This window comes from Ischnura elegans, chromosome 10, assembly GCF_921293095.1.
Source record: "Ischnura elegans chromosome 10, ioIscEleg1.1, whole genome shotgun sequence".
In the NCBI taxonomy this organism is placed as follows: domain Eukaryota; kingdom Metazoa; phylum Arthropoda; class Insecta; order Odonata; family Coenagrionidae; genus Ischnura; species Ischnura elegans.
Window position 1 is genome coordinate 66,923,762 of NC_060255.1, and position 26,733 is coordinate 66,950,494.

A 26,733-nucleotide genomic window follows, 5' to 3' on the forward strand; every position below is an offset into this window, starting at 1 on the left:
TTTCACTGTCAGTGTTGCCTTTGACCCAATAGATCACTATCAAAAAATTAACTTCTGATTAGATATTAATCCCAATCTGCTTTTGAAAATAAAATTTTATGTATAAAGAAATAATGTAGGAAACTAAACTCATTAACTATTTTAGTCCAATTATATTTTTGTGTAGTATTTTATCTCCTCTTTTCTTTTATCGGAAAATTTGTCTAGAAACGACTCGCTTTTTTGGTTATGAGATGTTTTTATTAGTTGTTTGAAGTATTGTCCGGTTCGAATTTACCACGCTTACGATAAGCGAGACCCCTAGTGGTTAGGTTTCAACGAATGAGCCGACGGAAAATCAACCCATTCCCCTTGCAGCTGAAGTGCAAGACGCAAGATGGCGTCTGGGGCGGAGGACTAGTGTATTCCTTTGCCTGAGTGATGAGTAGGTTGTTAAATGTGTCAATAAACGTATGTTAGCATTTCGCTGGGGACTATTGCAACAATTACTTCGAATGCTGTAAAGTCATCGGTATACGGCATCATCAGCGTTGAAACATCTCAACAATGAGGTATGTTGTTTTTTACCTAATTAGTGAGTTGCAACCTGAATAACATATATGATTTTGCTTTGTTGGAGTGATGTATACTTGTCCCTTATTCTTTGGACCGATGTAACAGTTTCTCGGATTAAATAATCGCTAAGTTTTAGTTCGCAGGCTTAACCTAGTCTTTCTTAGTCAGTAAATATCGTGATGGATTGTTGGTTGAGGCCATATTTCTTACTCGGAAGAAAAAGGTTAATAAGTTATTCATGGTACTCATCTTGAGCCACTGCAGTGTAATTGCCCATTGTATATTGATTGCCGTGTTCGAATTTTGGAATGCATCTCGGTCTTTCAAATGAGTCTGGTTCTCGACCCAGGTTAGTCGGTAGATGGGTTTACTGAATCTTGCCTTTTATTTTCTTTTAGTCTTGGAAGTATTTTGTTGTATCGTTTCTTGTTCACATTTTTACGTCTTTCCAATCGGACGTTTAACAGTGTTACTTTTACGTTTTTGTGTGATTCCTTGATATTGACTCTTGATGATTCATTTTTACACGGGGTGTGTGTGTTGGTATTAATTTTCGCTTAGACGGTGTATTGAATTTAATTGCTTGATTGTATTGACAAAGAGAATAATTGGACAACACACTCACTATATCTCGTTGGAATTTAGCTTTTTCGCCTTGAAAATTGAGTTACTGTGGCAGTACTTTTAGCTTCATCCCTGGAGAGTTGTTAATTTTCCAAGATGCCAGGTGGTAGGGTGTATGTTACTTCGAGATTTTATTGCATCTAATCCCATGCCGCCTTATTTAAGCACACTCTTCACATTCATACATGTTGCTTCCTTGTAATTCCTGCCACATTTCTGTAGCCCAGGGAAAAATCTTGGGCGTGGTCCTACATGGTAAGTGGTCACATTTCAGAATTTATTTCTCTCATGAGCTCTGAGCATCAGTTGTTGTTTTTATGATCGAACTTTAAAGCACGGAGGCCGCCGGGGAGTTGTGGTGACGCGAAGTAGGAGCAAGGATAAGTAACGAAGCATATGGGTGAAAGGAATGGCAACGGCACAACTTGTTCAGTTCGTTGTCTCATTTTATATATTTAAGAAATACTGAAGCATTGAGGCACAGTGTATAACTCGAGAGTTATCCTTGGAGTAGCCTTTACTGCCATGTCGAGGGTAATGCGATGCAGTGTGACGGCAGTGTTTAGGTAGACGTGAAATATCAACATGCCCCAGGCCCTCGTGCGGTGCTGTTTATTTTGTCGAGTTACAGTTCAGAAACGTCTGCGTCAGGCCGTGCCCTTGCCGGCCTCGTAGTCTTCTGTGTTTAAGTACGTACTTCCTTTTCGCTCTATCATTCATCCCATGTCGTGCGTAGATACCCTCTTAATATTTAGGACAAGGGACACTGCGCAATCGGCGGACTCTTTTGATGACTATTCACAGCAGTGGAATGGGCTCTCTACCATTAATTATTTTCCTAATATGCCCATTTGGTCATCATGGTCGTAGTTTGATGCGTTTATTATCCCCTAATTGTAGTTGCAGTGAAGCTAAACTAGGAGTGTTTGCTTTTTTGTGTTAATGCACTGCATATGGTTTATATTTAATGATAAACGAGCGAGCGAAATTTAGTGGACGACCTGCAGCAGATTTTACGAAATCTCTAATAATTCTTCGAATACATATTTTTTTATTCGAGTCCATGGCCCACATTTTCCCGAAAACCCTCTTCATTTTTGCGGTGAGCTCGCGGTTGTTCAGAAAAGGATTTTGTTTACATCCTCGCTGCCGCGGTCTGCTTGGTGGGGTGTTGTTTTCCTCCGGTCCTTGGGATGTTTGCAACATCCCCAGGGCGGAAATGGTTTTCCGTCTTCCAGAAACGGGCTTCAGGGATCGGAAAGAGTTGTTTTTTATCGGCGGCGTGTTATCAGAATGGCGCGTGGAGAATTACAATGTGACGGTCGAGAGGAAGTTAGCGTCGGAGAATGACGTTTATGTAGTTTCCGTCAAGCCGGGTGGGCAGCGGCCGCGGAAGTGTTAGGGGTCCGTGCTTTCCTCGCCGCGGTCATGCTGTCGATCCCTGACGAGGCCGCTTTGATGTGTCCCCAGGGGGCGGATACCCTTCCAAAAGGCATTATAAACCATCTGCGATGATGGTTCCGGCGTCGGTCTCCGTTGAAATGTGGAGAATACCCTTCGTGTGCGGGTCGAGGCAATGGGAAGGTTGTAGAAAGAGGACAAGGCGAACTCTCGTTGGATAATATGTATTTCGCGTAGATGGAGCGTAAAACAGAATCAGCCGTAAATGTTTATGATAAAAATATGTGCTGGATATTATTCTGGTATTACAGAACTTCATTGGAGCCGCATATAGTTCCCCGTAAATGGTCGATTTTAGGGTGGTATTCAATTTACCGCTAAAAAGTGGGTGACAGCGTATTTATTTTATTATGAAAATGACTATTTTCGTCGAATCTTCACCAAAGATATATGTTCAAATTATTACACTATCTAAACAATCCTAGGAGTGGGCTATAGCGCTGCGACTACAATTAAAAAATGATCAATACGCACTTTGCTGTAGCGTAAAAGTTACCCATCCGGCATCAAAAGTCTTCATATACGAGAAAAGACAATCGTAAACAAAAAATTTCACTGCGACGTCCATCGGAAAAGCAAGATAAAAGCGGAAATTATTTATTTGTTCGATTGGGATATAGGATATTTATTTCGGCAAACCTTAATAGAAGGCGGTCGTAAATGAAATTGGTCAAATTTTCACTCTGTAATCGTTCGACATTTAGGGCTACAAAAAGTAAGATCGACACAGCGTCAAACAATGTAAGTCATCACATAAAGTGAAAGGGTTATAACGCGGTCAATAAAGCCATCATCGTTTTTAATTTCTCTCTATGGTTGGAGGAGAGGGTTTAGTTCTCCAAGGAGTATAAAATGTGCTTAGAGGTCACTCATTTACTTTCTCACCCACATTCATTTATTTCCGGTTTTTTCTCCTCCCACACTCTCCCGCGTTCCCAATTATCTGCGTCCCTGGCGTGGAGTCACGTATGTCCTCGTTACACCCCACATGCGTCGAATGGCGAGATAATTGACGTTTTTGTTGATCCGTGTGCGTCTATAGCGATGTGAGGGGTGAAACCCTTCAACTTATACGACCGCAAGAAAGGCTTGCGAAAGGTTAGCGAGTCGTTAACACACAAACTGGACAGTAAAGCCATCCAGGTGGAAAGAGAATTTCGGATGCGAGCCTCTTTAACTTCGAATTTATTTCCAGTTTCCTTGTAAACATACGAGCGCTCATTTTCTCTTTAGTTTGTGGGCACCCATCCATTCGGCAAAATATCTCTCTTTAACTTATCGCTTCTGTCGGACCAGGAAGCATAGCGAGTTTCATATATAATGTTCCTCGTGCCGCAAACATGCGTTAAGACATTAACTCGATTGGGATCGTTTAACCATGCTTAAAAATATTCCCGTAAAAAGTCAGTTTAATACCTGAATTTGTCGTTGAGAATCTCTGAAATTCGCGACATTTTTAGAGAAGACGCAGTGGTTTTTAGTCGTTTTTGATGACTTAATCCTTACCCGTATCTTTCCGTTTTTCGGTCCATGCCCACTTCTCGAGCTATCCGCCGCGAAAGAAGGCCGAAGTTGACCCTTTCGCAGATAAGTCTATGACGTCACGAACTCTCGCCCAGCGTATCACAGAGTGTTCATTCTGGGTCTCCGCCACGTGTATTTTATTCATTTTGTTTACAACCTTGTTACCGAATCCTTCCCTCGGTGATAGGTTCGTCTCGAGTAAATGTAAAGGAGTAAATGATCACTAATGGCGACACTAGAAAAGTGGGCGGCAACTTTCGTGTTTGTAATTTTAAGAGAGAAAAAGTGTACGAGGATAATTCTATTTTCTGCGTAACTTATCGTTTTATACTATCTACCGACTTATTTTACTGCATTACGATTTTTGTGTAAGTCAACGACCCCGATTAAGGTAGGTTTGCATGTTTATGCAATATATTGGCAGCATGCCCTCCGTTCATGGACTTTGCCTTCATCTCCCTCGTTTACCGAATACCTCTGAAATCGTATTTGCTGGAATTAAGAGTTTCTGCATTCGCTATTATTGTATATATTGCCGCTCATGCGTTTAGATCGTTGTAAATTAGGGTTCGTTCGCGTCTTAAAGAACTGGAAAACTTGGAAATCTCAGTAAATTTTAAAGGTCCATAAAAATTCAGGGAAATACCAGCAACGAAACTGGAAAAATCAGTAAAATTGAAGCTGTCAGAAAAAGTTTTAACTCCAGAAAAAGTTTTAACACCTTTTACACAATGATTCTCGCCCGATATATTCATCGTAGATATTGCGATTGATTCCCAGTGGTGGATCTTCCTCATCCGATGCTCCAGAGACTTGTCCCGCTGCCTTCAGATCCCTCATCGTCTGCTAATTTAGAAGAGTTGTCGTCTGCTGTCGACCCACGAGAATTGGAAGTCGCGAGCGTTGGGTAGTGGAGTGGCTGTTTGTTTTGATTCCATAAAAGCGTGATTGCACGGTGCAATAACCCGTACGAGTTTAACGTCTTGATGAATTAACGCGTGAATGAACTCAAAAATGCCCTGTGTAACCCACCCAACTTAGGAATGCCTGAAGATAATAAGACTTAAAATTGGGTTCCTGCAATAATACGTTTTCGTGCCGGTCCGCCAAAATTATTCATGCATTAATCTGTATTTACTATTAGGGGTCATTACATTGTGTAACTATGACTTAAGGTATACCCTAGAATAGTCAGTAAACTTCCTGAAATTGTCGTTAAAAAATCAGTAAATTTTGAAAATTGAAGAGTATGCGACCCCTTTAATGAATCTGGATAGTGTTGTGTTTTTAATTAGAGTGTCGGTATCTGTGTGACTGGATGAGGTCCTGCATCAACTTCGTCACCGACTTGGGAGGGGGTCGCTTGAAAACATAAATGTAACGGAATGAGTTCACCGTGAAAAACATGCCTGTTAATGCGCGCCTGTTTACTCGTCAACATCGCTTCTCCTTTATTCGCCGCACTTCGTCCTATCCATAAAAATAGACTCATCAACTAATGAGGAAATGTTTTCGAGTTGGAATTTCTACCCCTACGGTCAGCGTTGCATGTCATGTGTGGGGCTGGGACAGAGTTGTGAAAGTTAAAAAAAAATTACTGATTGAGGCTAAAGTTGATCTCGGTAAATAATGTCTACTTTAGGTTAAAGTTGCGTTTATGAAAAAGTAAGTGACATAAGTTAGTGCTAAAATAGTAACCTTTACGTTAAAAGTTATTTTTCAGTTGCTTAAAAAATGTCATTATGTGAACTTTATTGCCAATGTTTTCGCAGTTACGATAGAAAAAATGCAAATTTCAAGTACAAGGATAGTTTTTTTTTTCTCTTTTTTATTTTATCTTAAAAACATAATTTAACTTTATTAGAATTCTCATTTCATAATTAGTATCTGTCCTGTCCTGTCCGAATAAAAGAATTCCTGAAGCACTTAGCACACAGTGCTGCTGAGGGAATACACGTATTGTATTTGATAATGGTGTCTCTGCTATAGCCTGGGAAGTTCGTTAATGTGTGCTCATTCTATGTATAGTGAAAATATCTAACTCTAATTGTATTCTCGTTTGAGGTATGTTCCGTAACCTGTGCGGCCATCCGCTCAATCCTGCTTTTGTTTGAATGCTTTCGTCTTAGCATTTTTATGGCATTCTTACACAGCTTCCCTGCTATATTCCATTCGTGAAAAACCGTTTTATTTTCCCCTTGTTTTGGTGGAGGAGCTTCATGCCCAAATTCGAACAGATAGACAATCACCATAATTCAATGAATCAAAGTAAACTTTAAAAAGTAACGATTAAATTAAATATTGAGCTGTGGTTTTAAAGGTTAATCTTTAATATTCTAACTATTGACTGGAATGAATGTTCCGAGTGTCAGCGTAGGGGGAAGGAGTCCGAATCGCCGTAAACAGTGAAATACTTGGTACCACTGACCTTGGTGCATGGCCTGTGTGGAACCATTGTTGTTACAGGAGTTAGACAAGATATTGAGCCACCAAAATAGGCTTACCAATTTTTTTTATGTCGATATTGATTAAATACTAAAATTAAATAGTCCCATGTTTTAAAATTGCTCAATCCGTCGATAGCTTCTCAGGTCGTTCTGGACGAAAAATATTCGGGCTTCACCCGATTTCAGATAAGTTTATGACGTCACTGACTCTTGCCGTGCTGCTCACCGCTTCTCCGCTACTCCTCGGCTTTGAGCATTCTCACTGTTATAGTATTGCACTGAAAAATATTGACGACTTGGTAAAATATAGAACAAGCATACTTAACGGTTTTCCCTTGTTTTATCTGAGGATTTTTTTTCTCGCTGGCACCCCCACAGGAGCGAAGTCGTTGACACCAAGGGTGAAATCCCCCATGAAAATAAATATTAAGATTCCTTTTGGAAAATGAAGGTTAGGTAGTGTAACTAGTAGAACGTGACCGGCAATCGGGAGATACAGGCTCGAATACTGGCTAAGCCTAACTATTTTTTTCATGGCGTATTTCGTCCTTGGTGGCAATTCTCTATTGAGTGAGAATACGCGAAAGTTACCGCCCACTTATTCAGAGTTGGTGACGTTATTAGATTAGTGGTTCATTGATTCGTCCAGGAAGAATTTTTCCCCGAGGATGTAAGCGTGTGAACAACCGCGAATCATGTGAGGCCCATGAACAAGGACGGGGAGTAGCGATGGAGCGGCACCCCGCTCGGCATGAGTTCATGACGTCATCAACTTGAGAGGGAGAGGGTGAAGTCTTCTTAAGCGTAACCTGACGTAATTTCCCCCTAATCTATCCTCCAATGGAAGTTCTCAACATGTATCAATCTTGAAATAAAGTTATGTGAACTTCGAAGAGTTCGTATGGCTTTCAAGAGATATTCTTAATTTTCGAGCCATAGGCTAAATCCAAGAGGTATTTGATCTTTTTTTAGGCAATGACTACCTATTCAAAGTCAGTGATGTCTCATTAAGTTGTTGTGAACCAGTAGCTATGCCTCTGAAATGTTCAATTTACGCCGAATTAAGTTGCCTTGAACGGGGCTTCATAGCTGTTAATTTTTCGCCTCGAATAGCTCTTGAAGTAAGTAACGGGTCAAAAAGCGGAAAAATACTGTTGAATTAATAAATCGAGCTCTACTACACTTGGAAGTAAAATAAATTTGGTGAGCGTGCCCATTGCGCGAGCATTGTCGCTCATTGTGCGACAGTGCGTGAGTATTGTCTTCTGAGTTTCTTATTTTGACATCCCAATGACGTTGCAGTCCTCAACGGACGTCACATCGTGAAGCGATGGTATTCTGGATCATTCTCTTCTTTTCTTCTCCAGTCATTTTTTCCCCACTTGGTTCGTAATTAACTCGTTACATGTTATTAGATGACCAGCGAGTTTATTTTTCGTGGAGTAAATTGCTTGGTGAGGAATTATTTTTTCATTATTCCACGAAATAACCGCAGACTTGTGAGGGGCGTAAGTTAACGCACTCGGTCGCAATTGCGCGTGTAGAGTGCGAAAAATCATTCGCCTTCTCCGGGATACGAGCTCGGTTCCTCGGAATTTGCGAATGCCTTTCACTACCACTGGGCAATCTTCATCTTTTTTTAGCTTAGTGTAGAATTTTATGCCGCCAGACAATGATAATAAGGAACGTTATAGCCATAGACCTTTAAGTGGCCTTCCAGACATATTGAACATTCCTTTTTATCCCAATAGTATAGATCAACAAATTGCTTACCATAGTAAAAACAACGATTTTATACCGGTCTGGGAAATAAAAATCAGGACTGGAAGTTGGGGGAAATTAGATTCTGGTCAGGGAATAGTTGTAGAGACGCAGAAATTAGGTGGAAATTTGTGACTTGAAATCAGGAAATAGTCAGGGAAATTGACAGGGTTTCCACTCAACCGTGAAAACCTTAAAACCGTGACTAAGCCGTGATTTTCGTCTACCGTGAAAAAAACTCGGAAAAGCCGTGAATTTCGTTCATGAACCTTAAAAATCTCTCAAATATGATTGTAGAACTAGGATTGCCAGATCAAAATAAAAAACGATTTTTCGTTCATGATCCAAGGCCGAGTTACATGCGGACGCTGTCCACCCATTTATCTGCTCGCGTAAATTCGAAGCGCAGTAATTGCTCCGTGTGCCATGACGATACATTGACTTTCAGCCTGTTAAAGGAAGACCGGTAACCAAAGTTTTCATTAACCCTGGCGAAAAATCAGACGCCTCTTCCCTCCCCTGCCACCCTGCTCCCTCCATTTTCCCACTAACAACCTTTAGCCGGCCCTGAATTTCGTCAACGAGGTGACATCATTAGAGGTTACACTTTCAGTGCTGTGTTTGCATGCGCAGCGTCTGTCGCGTTTTTTTTTTTTTACTTTTAGTTAACGTGTTGCCTGTAATTGTTACGTGGTCAATATTTATATAAAAAATAGCATTTAAACTGACCCTGAATTTGACGACATTTAAACAGTGAAAACCTGGAAAAACCGTGAATTTAATTATTTAGTTAGAGTGGGGCCCGTGATCGAAAATTAAAGGTTTGTATAAACCCTGTTGAAAAACTCGGCGAAAAATGTTATTCGCCGAATTTTCTGGAAAAAAGGCGTACAGCGTCTAGAGAAAACTTTCCCAATGGTTGGAATTCTCACTAAATTCGCAAAGCAAAACGAAAAATAAAATGATTTTCATTAGATTTTTTATCTGAATTTCCTGAAATCTTAATCCCTTTAATGGCCACTATTCATCCAATGACTGTCCAACAGAAGAATTTTCAAAGGAAGCAGTTAGTATGGTGGCTTTCATGATGTTCTTCGATTGCAGCTCATAATTGAAAACTAGTTGGCGGAACTGTTTAGTTACTGGACTAGCTAAAGATAAATTCCATTACTATCTGGGGTATTTAATAGTATTAAATTCTCTATCAAGATGGAGGTAGTTATTTGTGGGAGTGGGTAGTGAAGAGTGTGCATAGAGTATTGTTTCTAAAGATCCGGATAATGCTATAGTTCCTGTTATATTTACCTTCTTGCTTAAATATGTGTTCTTGACTTAACAAGAATTTGTAGAAGGTCTATTGAACCTCATCTTATTGAGGTAGCCTGCTTGTGTAGATAGCCTTCTATGATCTCAAGTTGTTATTGCTGTAATCAATATTTGGAAAAATACAGGAGGAATAATTGGCTCTCACCCTGCCATTAATTTTTTCTTGCTGGTCCAATAATATAATGACATTGTCCATCATTGTACTAAGGATATTGTTGAATTTTGCTGAAGCCGATAATCGCTATTGTCGTGAGAAGATCCCCTTTTTCAAGGTCCGTGGCCGCATAAGGCATGTTAAAAATACTGGTGTGGGAATCTTTGGAAAGTAGGAGAAAAAAAACCGACTCTGCGGTATGTATAAAATATACAAAGGGGATAAAGCATGGAGGGAATTAAGCAATGAAGTGGGAAAACCCAATTTCATTGGTAGGACCGATCATCAGTTCAAAATCAAATGCCGGGCGCAGAGGACCAATGTTAAAAAAATTTCATACCTGAATAAAACAATTGAAGATTGGAACAGATTGCCTGCAGAGTTATTTGAGCCCTTTCCTAGTAATGTAAAAATATTTAAGGAAAAGCTGAAAAAGTATTAATTTTTTAGAAATTTTAATTAAATTTTAAAATTTGTACAACTGTCTAGTTGATATGTGACTTTGTGGGGATGTTGTGTTTTTCTTTTTTGTATATACATGTTACCACCTTGCCAGTTGCCAAATTGTAACTTATGCAATAATAATAATAAGTTCAGTTTCTGTGACCTCTGCAATTACTCCTTGAGATGGGTCTCAGCGACATGATTGTAATTATACCCTCACTCCACCGCCATGACAAAGATGGTTCAGGTGAGAGTAATCGTTATCAGTAACGTCAGGGGATTTCAGATTCGTTAAAATACATTTTGCGGAAAAACTTTTGGAGGTTTACTCAACATTTTTACTTACTTTTTCTTCGATTGTATGATCTGGATTTTTTTTTCATTGCCGTCATTGCTCTCTCATCAGATTCGCAAATTAAAGAACTGCCGTGAAAGGGAAGTTATTAATTTCAACTATTCTGTTACCGGATTCTTTATCGACTGGATTGTAAATTTGGGGGTTCAAGTTCGAATAATCATCAAGGGTAATCGTTTTCGACTCAATTGTCCGCAATTTTCTGTGTAATAATTCACCGTTAACTTAGCGTTTTTGCTCTCGTTAATTAAAAGTGTGGCTTTTAAATACTGCAAATCATTTGATCCCCAGTCTCATAACAATATAATGACTTCTTAGAGGAGCTGAAGAAGCAGAAATGGGATCAGAAACGAGAGTAGGTGTAACCGTATTTTCAACTGTGGGTATTCTTTGGAGATGTATTATTTGTGGGGTGGACATTGTGAAAATTTTCAATTCTTCAATAAATGAGCAGCACTTGAGACTATTCCTTTTTTCGCAAGTTTACTGGTCAGGAAATTCAGGGTAAATTAAGCTGTTTTGAAGTGGGTCAGGGAAAACTATGCGAGTCTCGTCTATAGCTTCTGGGAAAATTTTTGTCATGGCGAGGTAATCGAAAGAACCGCCACGGCGTCCATTGGCTGCGGCCTTGCTTTTTTGTCGTAGAAAGATAACTTTTCCTTTGGAAATTTGGCTTTTAGAAATATGAGTATGCCAGTGTGGTGAACCGCGTTGTGCAAGTTTCAAATTACATTTCAGTGGGAATTACAACTTTTATTATTCCATTATGGATAAATAGCTCATGATGGATAAAGAGTAAGTAAATCGTTCCTGTGTTCATCGAGCGTATTTTCGTCTGATGTGTAATTTTCATTAAGCATATTTATCCCTTTATTTTACTGAAAAAAGGTCAGAAGTCACTTTTTGTCTGTGTATGCGTTGTAAAGAAATGCCTTTTGTAAATAATTCAGATACGGATCAAGAATTTTGCATTTCAATGACACTTTGCTCTTTAAAAGGATAATGTAATGGTGGAAGGGGTAGTGAGGATTTTCCTTAAGGAAATGCCTAGAATTTTGAATCGGGGAATCTTGTGACAACCAAGTCTGCTTCATCTGTTCGAATACGACGTGCGATTTCTTATTTAAGAAACGACGACAAAGTAAGCCGAGCTTTATCGTTTCGTGTTGTTGGGTTGCGTCCATGGGGTGGGTGACCTAACCCATTCAGTACTGAAAATGCTCAAATGTATGTGTATTTTTTCAATAAGGATTTCAAAAGACACATGATGGAATTTTTAATTCACTTAAATTGCGCTGTAAACTTGACCTAAACTGCGTTAGTTATAGTTAAATTTCTCGTGCAATCAAATATTACAACAATTTTCCAGACAATTTGGCCAATAGTCAGTGCCCTACAACAACTCCTTACAACTCCTCCATCAGTGGTGCCGACTCCATGGGGCTTGAGGGGGCTCGAGCCCCCTCAAAAATTCCTTATGGGTGTGAGGGAAAAATATGTCAGGCTTGTCGATTTTCCCCGGATTGTCCAGATATCGAGATTCGAGTTATCAGGGTTCTAATGTTGATCACAAGACTCTTGTAAAATGCTTAAAAAACTTAAAACTCACTACTTACAAAATTTCGCGGGGCAAGACCCCCGGTTCCACCCCCCCCCCCCCCCCCCCCCCAATATTTTTTATAAGTCGGCATCCCTGACATCCATTAACAGTCAAGATATCCATGACAGGTTTTGCATTCCTTTACCATGATTGGGATGGAGTAGCTAATGGTATGAGCATTTGGCCGCTGGTCGAAGGGTCTCAGGTCCAAATCCATAAAGAATTCTACCCGACCACACTCAAGCAAAATCCTCGGAGCGTGAGGTTGCCTAGGGAAAAGAACTGGCCCCTAACCTTGAATGTGTAAAGTTCACTCGCCTTAGGTCGATTCGGGGGTGAGCTGTACCCTCGCCTAGCGGAACCAATCTTCGGTTGAATCACTGACAGTCGTGAGTCAACCTTAGAATCAATTGTGAGTCAACCTTTAAAATACCTGGGAAATAGCTAAGAAATTAAGGGAAAATTGGTGTGTTTTATCCGATTTCCTTTCCACCTAAAAGTGAGTTGGTACTATGATGCGTTTCACTCGTTGAACTATCACTCGACCGGCGTTTTTTTTTGTCTTTTTTTTTACTAAATTAAAACTTTGAGTATGTCCTTGAAATTTACAGGGTTTAAACGGAGTTATCATAACTTCTCATAACTAATGAAGAGGCTTATTTAGATGAGGGTCTTCTCTCCGTACCCTGAAAATATCAAGGTCACATTTATGAGTGTGGAATTGCTATATATCGAACCTGCCGCGTTAGCGACGGCGAAATACCCAAAAACTGTCATGGGAAAAATTCCTCTGGGGGGGATTCGAACTATAGACATTTGATTTTCCGGGCCATTGCGCAGATCACTACGCTATTCAGGTTCCTTGACTCCCGTGGCAATTTACTGAGGTAAATTGTAGTGGCTTCTTTGAAGCTGATATTCCCTTGGGTTGCCATCTTTGATGTACCGAAGGAACCTAGTGCCATAAACCTCAGAATGGAAGGTTCGAAATTTATCACATCCTCACTCTAAACCATGATCTAGATATTTTAAGAATATGCAGTCGATAGCCAATCAGGAAGTAGGTTAAATATGAGTCACTAATAAACAGTTTAGACATTGATTCAATAAAAAATTTGGAAAATGACGGGAGATAATGCATGCACTAGTCTCTTCACATTTGGATTTAGATTTCATCATATCAATTTGGTTTTTATTAAAATTGTGTACAATTCTTCGATCATTCCGATTTCTATCAGAAATCTCAGTCTTGAATTCCATTCGTCGTTGTCATTGCCTTCTCCGCGTGGACAAATACTGTGAACGTCGGTTTTTCCTTCTCCATTCTTTTAATATTGTTAACAGTAAACCGTAAATCCGGCTTCGGAGGCGGCGGGGATAAATCCTCGCCAGGCGAAACTTAGGTCACGGGTTCGAGTCCCGCCTATATCTCCGGGGCATTGGTGGTTTCAAATGTGATTCTTCTAAATTATTGTGCGTTAAAATTGTGGAAATTATTAGTATTCAAGAAATTATTGTTATTAATCTTAAACGCCCAAGATAAGAAGTTGACAGTAGGTATAACTCCTTTTAAAAAATATTTAACTTTTATAAGGGTTCTTGTTTCGTAATTATTTATTGAAGAGGCGAAATTTATTGGGGCTCATGAGCACTATTGGGACCAACGCGAAAAGATCCTTGGTAAACACGCACTATGCTCACGGCGGCGCGGCCGTGGCTGCCGTGCCACTTCCTTCTCCGTTTCGCACGCAGCCCGCGCCCTCGGCGTGCTATCGGCAGAGGAAGGGGAGCCTCGGGTGACTCACGCCTTCAATTGAGAGGGGGAGTGTGTTCCCCCTAACTCAGTCCGTTCCCCTTCTCCCCACCCCTCCCTGTTATCGTGTACGGGGGTGGGGAGAGTCCTCTCGCCAACTGCCGCTCATCTTCCCGTGCCGGCGTCTCCTAGGGGGCGTGGCTCAGCCACGGAACGGACGGGCCACCCTCCGCTTTTTTTCCCTTCTTCGCCCTCCCCACGCCCAATGTTGGTACGATAACTGATAAAACGTTTCTTTAAGAGTACACATTGCGAAAGACGTTCGAAGATTAACTCTACGACCCACGTTTTATTATTTACTTAACTTTTTCTTCGAATTTGTCTTCTGGGTATTTTGTGGGTCATCATTCGTTTTTTCATCAGATGAGCTATTTGAAGTGCTGCTTCGAAAGTATGGTCGTTATTTTAAACAATTCCTTTATTGGTATCTATTGGCTGGTGTGTGAATTTGGGAGATCCTCTATCGAATCTTCGTCCAGGGAAATCGTTTATTGACTATGATTTTTTTGCATTTAGCTCTGTTGCATTTCATTATGTACTTGGCTAAGGCATTTTTTTCGCTCAATTATTAAAGTCTGATATTTAAAAGCTGCAAAATCATGTAATCCCCAATTCTCAAAGCAATGCAATAGTTTCCATGCAGAGTTGAATAAGCAAAAAATGGGCGCAGAAACAAGAGTAGATGTAATGCAACCGTATTCCAGACTATGGGTATTCTTTGGAGATGGATCTTTTTTTGGCTGGAAATTGATAAATTTTCCATTTGTATTTAACTAATAAATGGACAACACTTGCAACTGTCCATGGAGAATTTAGTGATAAGTCAGGGAATTGAAAATAAATCTAGAAAATCAGGATGGATTCAAATGTTCGGATTAGGTGGAAGTTGAGAATAAATAAAAGATCTTATAAACATGAAAGGTCAGGAAAAATTACAAACTGAGGGAGTTCACCAAGTCACATGTAAAACTTCTTAACTCCTGTTATATTGGCAAAATGGGAAGAACTAACAAAACTAGAATAGGGAAACATATGTACACATGCTGTCAGTCTGTGATATATTGATCACTTTGTCATCTCTAAGCACGTTGCTGAAAATCTTCAGTTTGACAAGGATAAAATCAAAGTTTTAGCTCAAGAACAAAACTTCTATAAGGTCAGGGTGCCAGTTGAAATCCAAAAACTGTGGTATAATCAAAACTAACAAGGGGAGTATCACATAACTGGGTCTCCGATCTCAATGTAGTGTTGTAGTCCATCTGCTGTCCACAAATCACCCCTCATATGGAGTTATGTTACCAATAGTTTAAACATAAGGCACTGTTAAAAATTTACAGGCCTTATGTATTCCCTTAGAAAAAAGCCTCAACTAAGAATGAAATGTAGCCCGGTGGATATGGTGTGCGACTCTTGACCGGAAGTTCCAGGATTGATTCTGAGAGGCGACACTTTTTTTTCATAACTTGAGATTGCTTTTCATTTTACAGAAGCCTGCTATTCATTATCGCATCCATGATTTTCACTGAAAATTTTGTTTTTCTGCAATGCGGCGGCATCTACTGTTTTTCCATTTTTTTCACACGGATGCCTACTTTCAATAATGTTATTTCGGTGTCGCAACATGAAGCGATTTTAAGTTGCACATGCATTGTGTTTCTTTTTATGTTGCAATATGAACTCAATAATGAATGATTCATCACGGCAAAATCATTTGAGTTCTAGTTATTAAATTTTTAGGGTATACATGAATAGAATGGTATTAATTTCTCTGGGACTAATCCTCAGGACTATTGGGAAAAAAAACATTAATTTATTCGCAGTGGACCTGTGTGGCCACTGCTATGTGGCCAAGCAATGCCTTATTTTAATTTAATAGCAACCCCTACCCCATGCAATATCTTTTGTGGTGCCTAATTTACTGTTTCCGCATGTATGTTGTACATGCTGTATAGAAAAATGTAATTTAATATTTTTTCCCTTTTTGCAGTGAGCTGAGCATAGCGACTGCCCGAGCCTCTGTGATGGTGTACGATGACATCAGCAAGAAGTGGGCGCCCAGTGGGACATCCTCGGGCGTGTCCAAGGTGCAGATCTACCACCATCAGCTGAACAACACCTTCCGTGTGGTGGGACGCAAACTGCATGACCATGAGGTGTGTGATGACCTAGTGTGCTCCCTTCCCAGTTACATGTTTACTTATGCTACTAGATTTGACATGTGTCATCATGAGGTACACCTTGTGGTTCCGGGTTATGGGAGTTTTTATACCGGCTGTAAACATAAATAGTGGCAAGGGAATAAACGTAAACCAAGGGAGATTTAAGGCAAGAGGGATAGTATTTGAGGATGGGTTTGATATTCAATGTCATTTATCAGTCCTTTTCCTCTCTTTTGCCTTTTGGTGATATCCCACTATTCAAGGGTATTCAATCATTGTCCCTTTTGTTCGAGTGCAGTTGCGGAAGCATCTGCCATGTTCCCACGCTCTTGTCTAGAAATTCCTCCCCAACTATCCCACTTATGGAGTCACAACTTTCACATGCAATTTTGTATACACCTTACCTAGATTGTGACTCACCTCTATCTGTATACTATTGAGTGAAGAATATATTGAGTGTGTGCACTGCAACATGAACGATTTCAATCAAAATTAGTTATGGTACAAAAGATATTAACTTGAAAGTTCATCGCGAAACATATTATGCAGATGTCAATTTAGTAATAGAAAAGTAAGCTGCAAGACACAACAGGTAATATAAGATGCATGGGAAATAATATGTAATAATTTGAAATGAAAAAGCATATTTATTTGATGAACCCTATGGACAACAAATCTTATAAATATCAATTTATTAATTTAACATTCTCAATTCTCTCACGACTGTGAAAAATTAAAAAGGATGCAGAAGTTTTGAAATAAAATTAAAGCGCACCATTAGCTTTTTACAGACGCCCTCGCAAACAGCACATTATCTGCAGCTAGAATAGGTAACGAATTATAATTTGCAAAATTCCTCATAAATTATAAAATTAACTGAAGCAAATGTCCAACATTAATAAACAAAATACTGTGGAACTTGATTATAACGGGATCGGCTGTAACGTCAACTCGGGTTTAACGTCACATTTTATACAGACCAGCCAAAATTGAACATTTTATGTTGTACGAAAACCTGTTTATATCGTCGACAAATATTGCGACGCTCGGGTATAGCGTCAAAAATTTTGCGTTTCTTAGGTTGCAAAAGTGCTTCACTGCTGCACTGCTTCAACACACAGCGCGCTTCAAGACGTATGTTGCACAACAGAGAGAATTTATATTTCTGAAAGGACCGTTCAAAAGAAGATCACAGATTTTTTTCGACAGTAAAGTAAGGTTTTTATTAGGCTATAAAATATTTAATTGTGAATATCATTTTTTATTGACGTTTTTTTATTATACATACTCCAATGTACGAGTAGATTTCAATAAACAGTGTTGTATATAGCAGAGCATTTGCGTTTTCACTTTGTCCTTTCACTCAGATTTAAGGCTGCTTTTTTATAACGTCACTCGGATATAACGTTAAAAATCTTCTGGTCCCTTTGATGACGTTATAACCAAGTTCCACTGTATATTATTCAAACAAACTTGTGTGAGACAATAAACTTGCCGTTATTTCAATTTCCTACGGCTTGGGAACTCACTTAGACTCAATTACAAAAATCGAATAGTAATTACACGTTTAATTTCAACGAAAATTAATTTAAAAAAGAGTCCAGCATTGCTTGCTTAAATTTTCTTTCCATTGCATGCATTACATACTTCTCAACAGCAGTAAATGAACCAAGATTGTCTGCTGAGGGACTGCTTGCCCTTTACACGTCATTGATTACTTAAAGGGCCTTTAATTCATCGTATTTTGGTGGGAGAGCAACAGCACTGTCCTCCAGACCCTCTGAATCAGAGCTCGATTATACCTGTACATAGTCATTTCGCACAGCATTCAATATGGCTTTGTCAGTTATTTCCTCACGAGAGGGGGCAAAGTCATCAGCTTCTACAAAACTACTGTAATTACACGAACCGAAATGAGTTTCTATCGATTCCCAACCTTCAGGGTCCTCCAAATTACAGTGGAACTTGGTTAGTACGTTTCTGAAGGGACCACAAAAAATGAACGTACTAACCAGGAAAACGTACTAACGAGGAAAGTAAATAATAGCAGTCGGGGTTATTGCAATCAGTGAAAAAGTCGTCATAATTACAATTACTATCGGTAGTTCTCATAGGATCGCCTTCCTGAAATCTTTTCGTATTTAAAATCAATAAAATGAGCACTAAATTGAAAAACAATACCATGTGAATAACAATCGCAATGTTTATTACATTTCCCTAAGACAATTACATGAAAACGGCGTCAATCTCCCGTGATTTATTCTATATGAATATATATAGAAAGAGGACAAGTGAAGCTAAGTAATTTCTTCTTTCTCACAGAGTACTCTAAGAATATAACGAAAACCTGAGTATGTGAATTGGTTGTTTTTAAACATCATAAAAATTGGGAAAAACTCTATTGATCTTAAAGTACGGCAACTGCCGTTCACATTCGCTTCTAGAATGATACCATATCGATTGTTAAATCGATCGATATATCGAACAATAACACACAAAACCATTAGAATACAACATCATTATATATTATGCAAGAAGATTTTTATATTGCACAGTTGAAATTCACTTAAAAAATTTGTCTATTGTCGTCTGCTTTTTATTTCTCGTGCCGAGATCAAGTATTTTGACGCTAAGCTTCGCGTGGAGATCCAGAGCGTCGTCTGCTCCCGCAACAGTAGTCAAGTAATGACGCACGTACTCCATTGCCTCGACTGCTTTAGATAAAGTTGGGATTGGACATGACTCATTTCCTTCCTCAGCATCATCTTCATCACTTCCATCTTCGTTTTCTTTCAACTCCTGTTCGTGAATTTCATCGATTGTCATGGTTTGGCAAACAGTGAGATCATCATCACACTCGCAATACTCATTGAAATTCACCTCTCCAGCAATCTGACGCCACTCTTCTTGGGGAAAAGGAGTAATTTCTGCTTCTTCTATTGTGTGATCATCTAATTCGCACTCTAGACGATTAAATCCCGCAGCTTTGAAACAATTGGTGATATTTTCTGTGGCTACGGAATCCCATGCATGTTTGACGAAGTGCATGGCATGGATAACATCTATCTTCCGCTCAGCTGATTGAAGGTTTGTCAGCCTCTTTTGCACAAGTAATTTTCTGTATTTTTGCTTGAAACATCGGATGATGCCTTGGTCAAGGGGCTGAAGGTGACTTGTCGTATTTGCAGGAAAGAATTCCACCCGAATGTTCCTGAGGTAACTGGTATCGATGGGATGAGCAGCGCATTGATCGATAAAAAGTAAAATCTTTCTATTTTTTCCTCCTATTTTGGCGTCAAACCCACGCAAAAAGTCTTCGAAAATAGAGGTCGTCATCCACGCTGACGGGTTAGCTTTATATTGACAGGGGAATGTTCGAACGTTCTTGAAACACCTTGGGTTTTTCGATTTTCCAATAACAAGGGGCATCAGCTTGTCAGTCCCACTCGCATTGCAGCACAACAAAACTGTCAGTCTCTCTTTGTTTAATTTTCCTCCGTGGCATTTTTCTCCTTTAAATGCATACGTTCGATCTGGCAATAAATTAAAAAATAAACCACTCTCATCGGCATTGTAAATGTCATCTGGGCTGTAACCTTCTAGTAACTTTGGCAGGTTTCTATTTTTCCACGTTTCAACGACATCAAGATTGACATTGGCTGCCTCACCTCGCACACATCGGTAAACTAATCCATGTCTCTTTTTAAAACCATCGATCCAGCCATTAGAAGCATGGAAATTTTCAATGCCCATTTTCACAGCCAAATGCATTGCCTGTTCTTTAATGATGGATCCATCGAACGGCACATTCGAACTCCACGCTTGTTTGCACCATTTAAGAAGAACATCTTCCAATTCTGGAAATTTCCCATCACGAACGCGCTTTCGCTTTTTGTCACACTGACTTGTGATTTTTTCGCGGTTTCTTACAATCGTGCTTAATGTGGATGCAGGAATGTTTAATCTCCGCGCTAATTCCACTCGCTTTACGAGTGGATTTCGGTCCACTTCCTCGAGAATTTCGGTCTTTTCTAAAGCTGTAATCTGCTTCACAGTTCGTTTTCTCTCCATTTCAATTGTAATTTCACGGCCTTCACTACGATAACTCGTGCAATAGCAACAACTGCCCAAACGCGAAATTTGTGCTGTGGGTGGCACTCCTAAGGCAACAGAAGTTGAGGAGCTCGTGGTGGGGAAAATTGGGGCCTCTCATTGGTTGCAGTTCTGCAAAGTCAGACATTCCCGAAAAATGGCCGCATTTATTTTCATCACGTAACAACAATTGAGAAATGTGTTTTGATTAATCGTAGAAAGAGAGATATGGAATGAAAGTAACAATGTCCGTGGCTGATGATTCTGAATTAAATCATGAATTCGGAGGTTTACAACCCTTAAGGAGATACTGGAGAACGAATTGCGGGTTGCGTCACGGCAAGCAATTGAGCGTACTAACCAGGAAAGCGCAATTTTTTCAAACGTACTAACCAAATACTTTTACCTGTATTTTGTTCGGATGGTACCGGGACCGAGAGAAATCGACGTACTAAGGAGGAAAACGTACTAACGAGGAACGTACTAACCAAGTTCCACTGTATTATCAAGCTCGATTTCATCATCTTGATGAGCTGAAAAACCAGCATGTTTAAAGCACGAGGCTATTGCATTAGCTGATATTTTGTCCCAGCTACAAACAACAGCACGCATCGCATCCAAAATATTCCACTTCATCTTTTTGAAGTTTTTTAGTTCCAAAGCACTGAAGGAACAAGTGACTTTGTACGCAGTCACGCGCACGGGTGCAAAGTTAAATACACCAAAGGATGAAGTTCGCCATGAAAAAATATTTGACTTAGCCGGGATTCGAACCCGGATCTCCCGATTGCCGGTCAGGCGTGCTACCAGTTACACCACCAAGCCATCTTCTCAGAGCGAACTTCGGGATGGGTTTTACCGAACAAGATGTTGACGTCACAAGTCCACACTGTGGCACATGTGGCGAGGGTCGTGCTTACTAAGCCACTGTCGGGGAGAAAAACCCTTATTTTCCGCTGGTCTGCGGCGACGATTTTCAAAGCACTGAAGGAACAAGTGACTTTGTACGCAGTCACGCGCACGGGTGCAAAGTTAAATACACCAAAGGATGAAGTTCGCCATGAAAAAATATTTGACTTAGCCGGGATTCGAACCCGGATCTCCCGATTGCCGGTCAGGTGTGCTACCAGTTACACCACCAAGCCATCTTCTCAGAGCGAACTTCGGGATGAATCGGGAGATCCGGGTTCGAATCCCGGCTAAGTCAAATATTTTTTCATGGCGAACTTCATCCTTTGGTGTATTTAACTTTGCACCCGTGCGCGTGACTGCGTACAAAGTCACTTGTTCCTTCAGTGCTTTGAAAATCGTCGCCGCAGACCAGCGGAAAATAAGGGTTTTTCTCCCCGACAGTGGCTTAGTAAGCACGACCCTCGCCACATGTGCCACAGTGTGGACTTGTGACGTCAACATCTTGTTCGGTAAAACCCATCCCGAAGTTCGCTCTGAGAAGATGGCTTGGTGGTGTAACTGGTAGCACGCCTGACCGGCAATCGGGAGATCCGGGTTCGAATCCCGGCTAAGTCAAATATTTTTTCATGGCGAACTTCATCCTTTGGTGTTTTTTAGTTCCAGTTGCCTGACTACAAAATTTACTAGCAAAGCTGTATACATAATTATGCTTCAACAATTTTATTATTCCTTGGTCGAGTGGCTGCAGTATGCTAGTGGGCATTAGGTGGCAGGAAAACAACTTCCGTGTTTCTAAGGTCGATTTTTAGGTGGGCCGGGCAGTTGTCCACAAATAAGACGACCTTCCTATTTTTACCTCGTATTCTTGCGTCGAACGCTCTTAGCCACTGAGCTAAAAGTCCGGAAGTCATCCATGCTTTGGAATTATTCTCTTACGTGCATGGAAGATTCTCAATCCCTGTAAAATAGCGAGGCCGAGCCCACTTCTCAATAACCATTGGTTTGATTTTATCTGATCCATCCATATTAGTACACAGAAGAACTGTTAATCGCTCTTTGCTCCTCTTGCCACCTTTGCAAGAATCACCCTTTACTGCAAGGGTTTTGTCAGGGAGTAGATTATAAAACTGCAGTTTTGTCGGCGTTATACACATCTCCCAGGGAATACCTCTTGAGATATTCCACTAGTATTGGAGTCCACTCTTCCACGGCTTCTGGAGTTACAGTGCAGGCTTCACCACTAATTTTATGAAGGCATTTACCCTTTCGCACTTTAAATCGGCATAGCCAACCTTCCAAGCACTTGAAGTTTTCTATGCTTAATCTGTCACTAAAATACTTCGCCTTAGCCTTAAGCATAGGCCTATTCACGGGAGTTCATAAAGATCGAATTTGGCAAAACCATTCAAACAAAGTGTCTTCCAACCCTTTATGCTCAGCATTCCTCACTTCTGCTGCAATGGTTTTCCCTCCCACACCACGGCAGACCTAATCTTATCTTAGTTTTTTAAAATGGTGAACAGCGAAGAGGAAGATAAATCATGTCTCCTGACCACTTCACTTTTGGACAACACGCCACTCTCACACTGATCTATTATTTTGATTTCATCTCTTAGATTAAGTGTTTTCCATTTTTGAGCTATGGTGTCTGCCTGTCAAATCCTCTCTCCTTACACGACTCACTGACGTGCGGTTGAGGGGAAGTCTCTAGTAAGTGGTGCGGGACATACCTCAGCGGTGCGGGGTGGCGCCCTAGGGGGGAGATTGCATTACGATAGGCGACATCTCCTAAACGCTTAGAGATAGGTTAAAACAAACAGAAAATCGGCCCTAAAGGGCTTTACTTTTACGTTTTACATAGAAATGGTGCTTTTTTGGCCCCAAAAAACTCTATTGAGGGTCCTTAGTACTTAGGGCCCTTGGGGCACGGGTTGCCATTATTTTAAAGTAACCAAATTTTAACACGTGAATATGAACACCATTTGGATCATTTTGAGACCTGGAAAAGATAACTTTTCGCAATTCTGAAAAATAAGGGCCGGCCTAATGCCCGTATATACCTTTCCTCTCCCTTGTGAAGTATCAAACCTGGCGGAAGGTTATTTTCGTTGCTCACTAGTCTCTTGTAAACCGTGACGTTTTATCGTTTCCCGTTTAGGATCACTGTTGACGTCATACCAAAAGTGGAACGCTTTCCGATGTGTGGAACGCACGGAAGATGAGCGTAGGATAGGTTCCCGATCGACTCGGACTGAATCCGTTTCCGACGCCACCAATCCTATGAGACTGAAACACCCTCCAGATCATCAGTTTTACAGAGCAACATGGCTTACATATGTTTCGAAATAACTTATGTAGCAATAGCATGAACAAAGGAATGAAATATGATGAAAATCACTTTCAAATTTTTGAAATTCATTACATAAACAGAATTCGTGTATTTGTGGAAAACCCCTGAGTTTACGTTTCAGATCATGTTTTTACATTTGCAAATTTCCCTAACAAGTAGTAATTTTCTGCAAAAATAAATTTTGGTTCAATTCAAGTTTCAATTTTGCTTTATAATTGAGGGTACAAATGTTGTTAATTTTAACCAATTATATTCACTTAAAGGAATTGTTATCACCAAAACACCATGCATTTCTCTGCTCTCCTTTCTTAGCCAGCCCTGTAACCTCCTATGATTTTTCCAGACGTGTCCGCTCCTCTCCTTCCCTTCTGGGATGAAATCATTAGCTTCCTCTGTACTAATATTTTATTTTTTATCCTTCCATTTTTTAGATATTAATTCTTCGAAATAACAGTTTGTGTTATTAAATGGTCTAAGTCACTTTCCAGCAAACTTTATTACTGTTAATGGCATTTTCACAATAACAATTAACCTTGAGCGGTTTAGCATAATATCGTATTTCCTTGAATATAGTCCCCTTTTTTTCCAAAAATGCCCATGGTTAAAATAAAGGGGGGACTATATTCAAATGCATATTTTAAAATTTTCCTGAATCTGAAGTCTCAAAATTAAGGGGGTGACTATGTTTGGAGAAATACGGTGTGTAGCAAGTTAGAAACTTAGGACATTAATTTAATAGAATTGAGAGAAAATGTAAGGGTACTTGTGATACTTAAAAATTTCATGAGAAAATGCTTTGTGCTGGCCTTGATGTGCATGTTGTTTTACATAATTTTTTAATAGTTGGTATCGTCACATCATAATTTTTGTACTTAGCCTCTTGAAATTGACTTACTCTGATGAAAGTGGGTGGAATTCAATTCATCAATGAGTGCATGTGAGTTATTACTCATATTTTATGGGTTTGTAAATTTCACCTTCACTATGTGCATATCTTTTCATTATATGTGATCTTTCTATGTCCTAATTGCCCTTTCATGATGTCATTATTTAACCCAAGAGCATGAAACCCTAACTAACTATGGTTTAAAAGTTAGGTATGCATAATACCAATGGTTACCGACTATCCGTGGGTATCAGGCCTCTTGATTTTTGCCTCCCTCCTATCACCAGGCTCAATTAATCCACCTAAGCATGATCAAATGGGAGGATCTGGGAGCTTATTGTTGTCTTGTTCATTCTTCAAATAGTCTATTTTTATTATTTTTTGTGAATGTTTATGGACCTAGGATGTATGCAGATATAACCAAGTAAACATGTGATGTGCTAGTAAGCAAATAAAGGAAGTTAATACCTAGATTTTAAAGAGTTCTAGGATTGCATGGATCGTTAGATCTTATGACTGCACCTTCGCTGTAAGCACATCGCATGGAGCTCTTGGCACGTGATGTGCTGGCAGTTTGCATTTCTAGCCTTTTGCTTTGTGTAACAGGATATGCTTGACCCTATTCATGACTAGGGTAAAATTATTGGCAAATTGCATTACTTGACTAAATGAGTATGTGCTTAACAAGGCTTAGCTGTATTTTTCTTCTTGGGTTTCCCCAGAAATCATATGGCCAGAGAGTGCTCTCAAGGGGTTATCAGGGAAAAGTCAGGAGATCGAAATAGATAATGGAATCTCATCCTTGGCTTTTGGGAAAATTTATGTTGTGACTTGCAAATCAAAAGAACTGTCATGGTTTGAGCTAGCTGATGGAATGCATTTTTCTGACTTTTATGTGGCTGAAATTGAGTTTACAAGTTACTGTTTTTATGGCGTTTATTGTAAAGAGACAGAACACAGCATGTAAAGTAACTTTGTGCACAGTCATACACCCAGGAGCAAATGTGCACCAAGGATGAAATTTTCCATGGAAAAATTATTGGGTTAGCTGGGATTCAAACCTGAATCTCCCGGTTGTAGCTGAAGTATGCCACCAGCTAGGCTTAGTGGGTTAACTGGTAGCCTACATCACTGGCAATGTGGAGATGTGGGTTTGAATCCTGGCTAAGCCGAATGATTTATTTATTTTTTTAATTGGCAAATTTCATCATTCCTGTGAAGGAATAAGTTTTAACAGGAATTTGAATAAATGTATTTATGCAAGAGTTTGTATTTTATTGCGACTTATTCTTCAAAGACTTAAAGAAAAAAATCCAATGGAGACTGTGAAAGAAGAACTTAATCAGGGAAGAGTTAGGGAATTTGAACTCAGAAGTCTAGTTACTCCCCTGTTTCTGTGGTCTATGGCTCACATCTACCATTTCTTTGTTTCGTGGCAGGTGGTCATCAATTGTGCCATTCTCAAAGGTCTCAAGTACAATCAAGCAACAAACACATTCCACCAATGGCGCGACAACAAACAAGTTTATGGCCTCAACTTCAGCAGTAAGGAAGATGCGGACACCTTCTCCAGAACCATGTTCCAGTGTATAGAGGTGAGTTAAGTTATTTTAACGAAACACAAATTAAATGCACATGAAACAATGACTACAACACTCAGTGTTTGAATGTTTGGAACTAATTATCCTATTGACTCAAGAGGCCAAACCCTATGCTAACTTTCCCATTGATTAAACTATGTTCCAATGCTAATTTTTTCTATGAATGCCAGCATCGAGGTATGGGTACTGGAATCTTACAATAAGTGATCTCTATGGATAATTTATTCTAAAAACTGGCCTTAAGGTTTCAAGCTTAACTCAGTGAAACCATGACATAGGGAAATGAAATTTACTTTGTACTTACCACACCAAATATTTATTAACACCAACCTTGGTTCAAATACTGTTATATCATGAAAAAATTTTTCAAGCCAGTTCATTAAAGAGTAGGTTGTGGATGAGAGAGTGAGGGTGTAGGCGGGGAAAGGGAAGGATACAAGATGGGAATAGTAATGGTTTGGATGGGTGTGTATGGGGGGGATAGTGGAGGGATTCATAAGGAAGGTGAACTTGCACAGAGGGACAACTGTGACGTCAAAGCAAGGAGCTTACTAACTTTTGATGTAGTAAAATTTCATTCAATACTCTAATGTTACAATTCTTTCAAGCATCAATTATTTGGTATTGTTCTTCAATATCCACCTTTTTGCTTTTGTTTTCTATGTGTAA

The 26,733-nt window shown here is 39.7% G+C and overlaps 1 protein-coding gene and 2 non-coding genes across 5 annotated transcripts in view; 2 read left to right on the forward strand and 1 right to left on the reverse strand.

Annotated features, from left to right (window-relative positions):
* The first annotated feature begins 358 nt into the window (after window positions 1-358).
* Window positions 359-26,733, forward strand: part of LOC124167266 (protein enabled-like) — a 62,286-nt gene continuing 35,911 nt past the window's right edge. For all 3 annotated transcript variants that reach the window (XM_046545159.1, XM_046545160.1, XM_046545161.1), the window contains exons 1-3: window positions 359-551; window positions 16,052-16,217; window positions 25,903-26,058. In XM_046545159.1, the coding sequence (XP_046401115.1) occupies window positions 547-551; window positions 16,052-16,217; window positions 25,903-26,058 (327 nt within the window). In that variant the 5' untranslated portion in view covers window positions 359-546. The remainder of the gene's footprint in view (window positions 552-16,051; window positions 16,218-25,902; window positions 26,059-26,733) is intronic.
* Trnaa-ggc lies at window positions 21,069-21,140 on the reverse strand. The gene has a single exon. It is a non-coding gene; the product is annotated as a tRNA-Ala (tRNA).
* Window positions 21,771-21,842, forward strand: Trnaa-ggc. Its single transcript has one exon. It is a non-coding gene; the product is annotated as a tRNA-Ala (tRNA).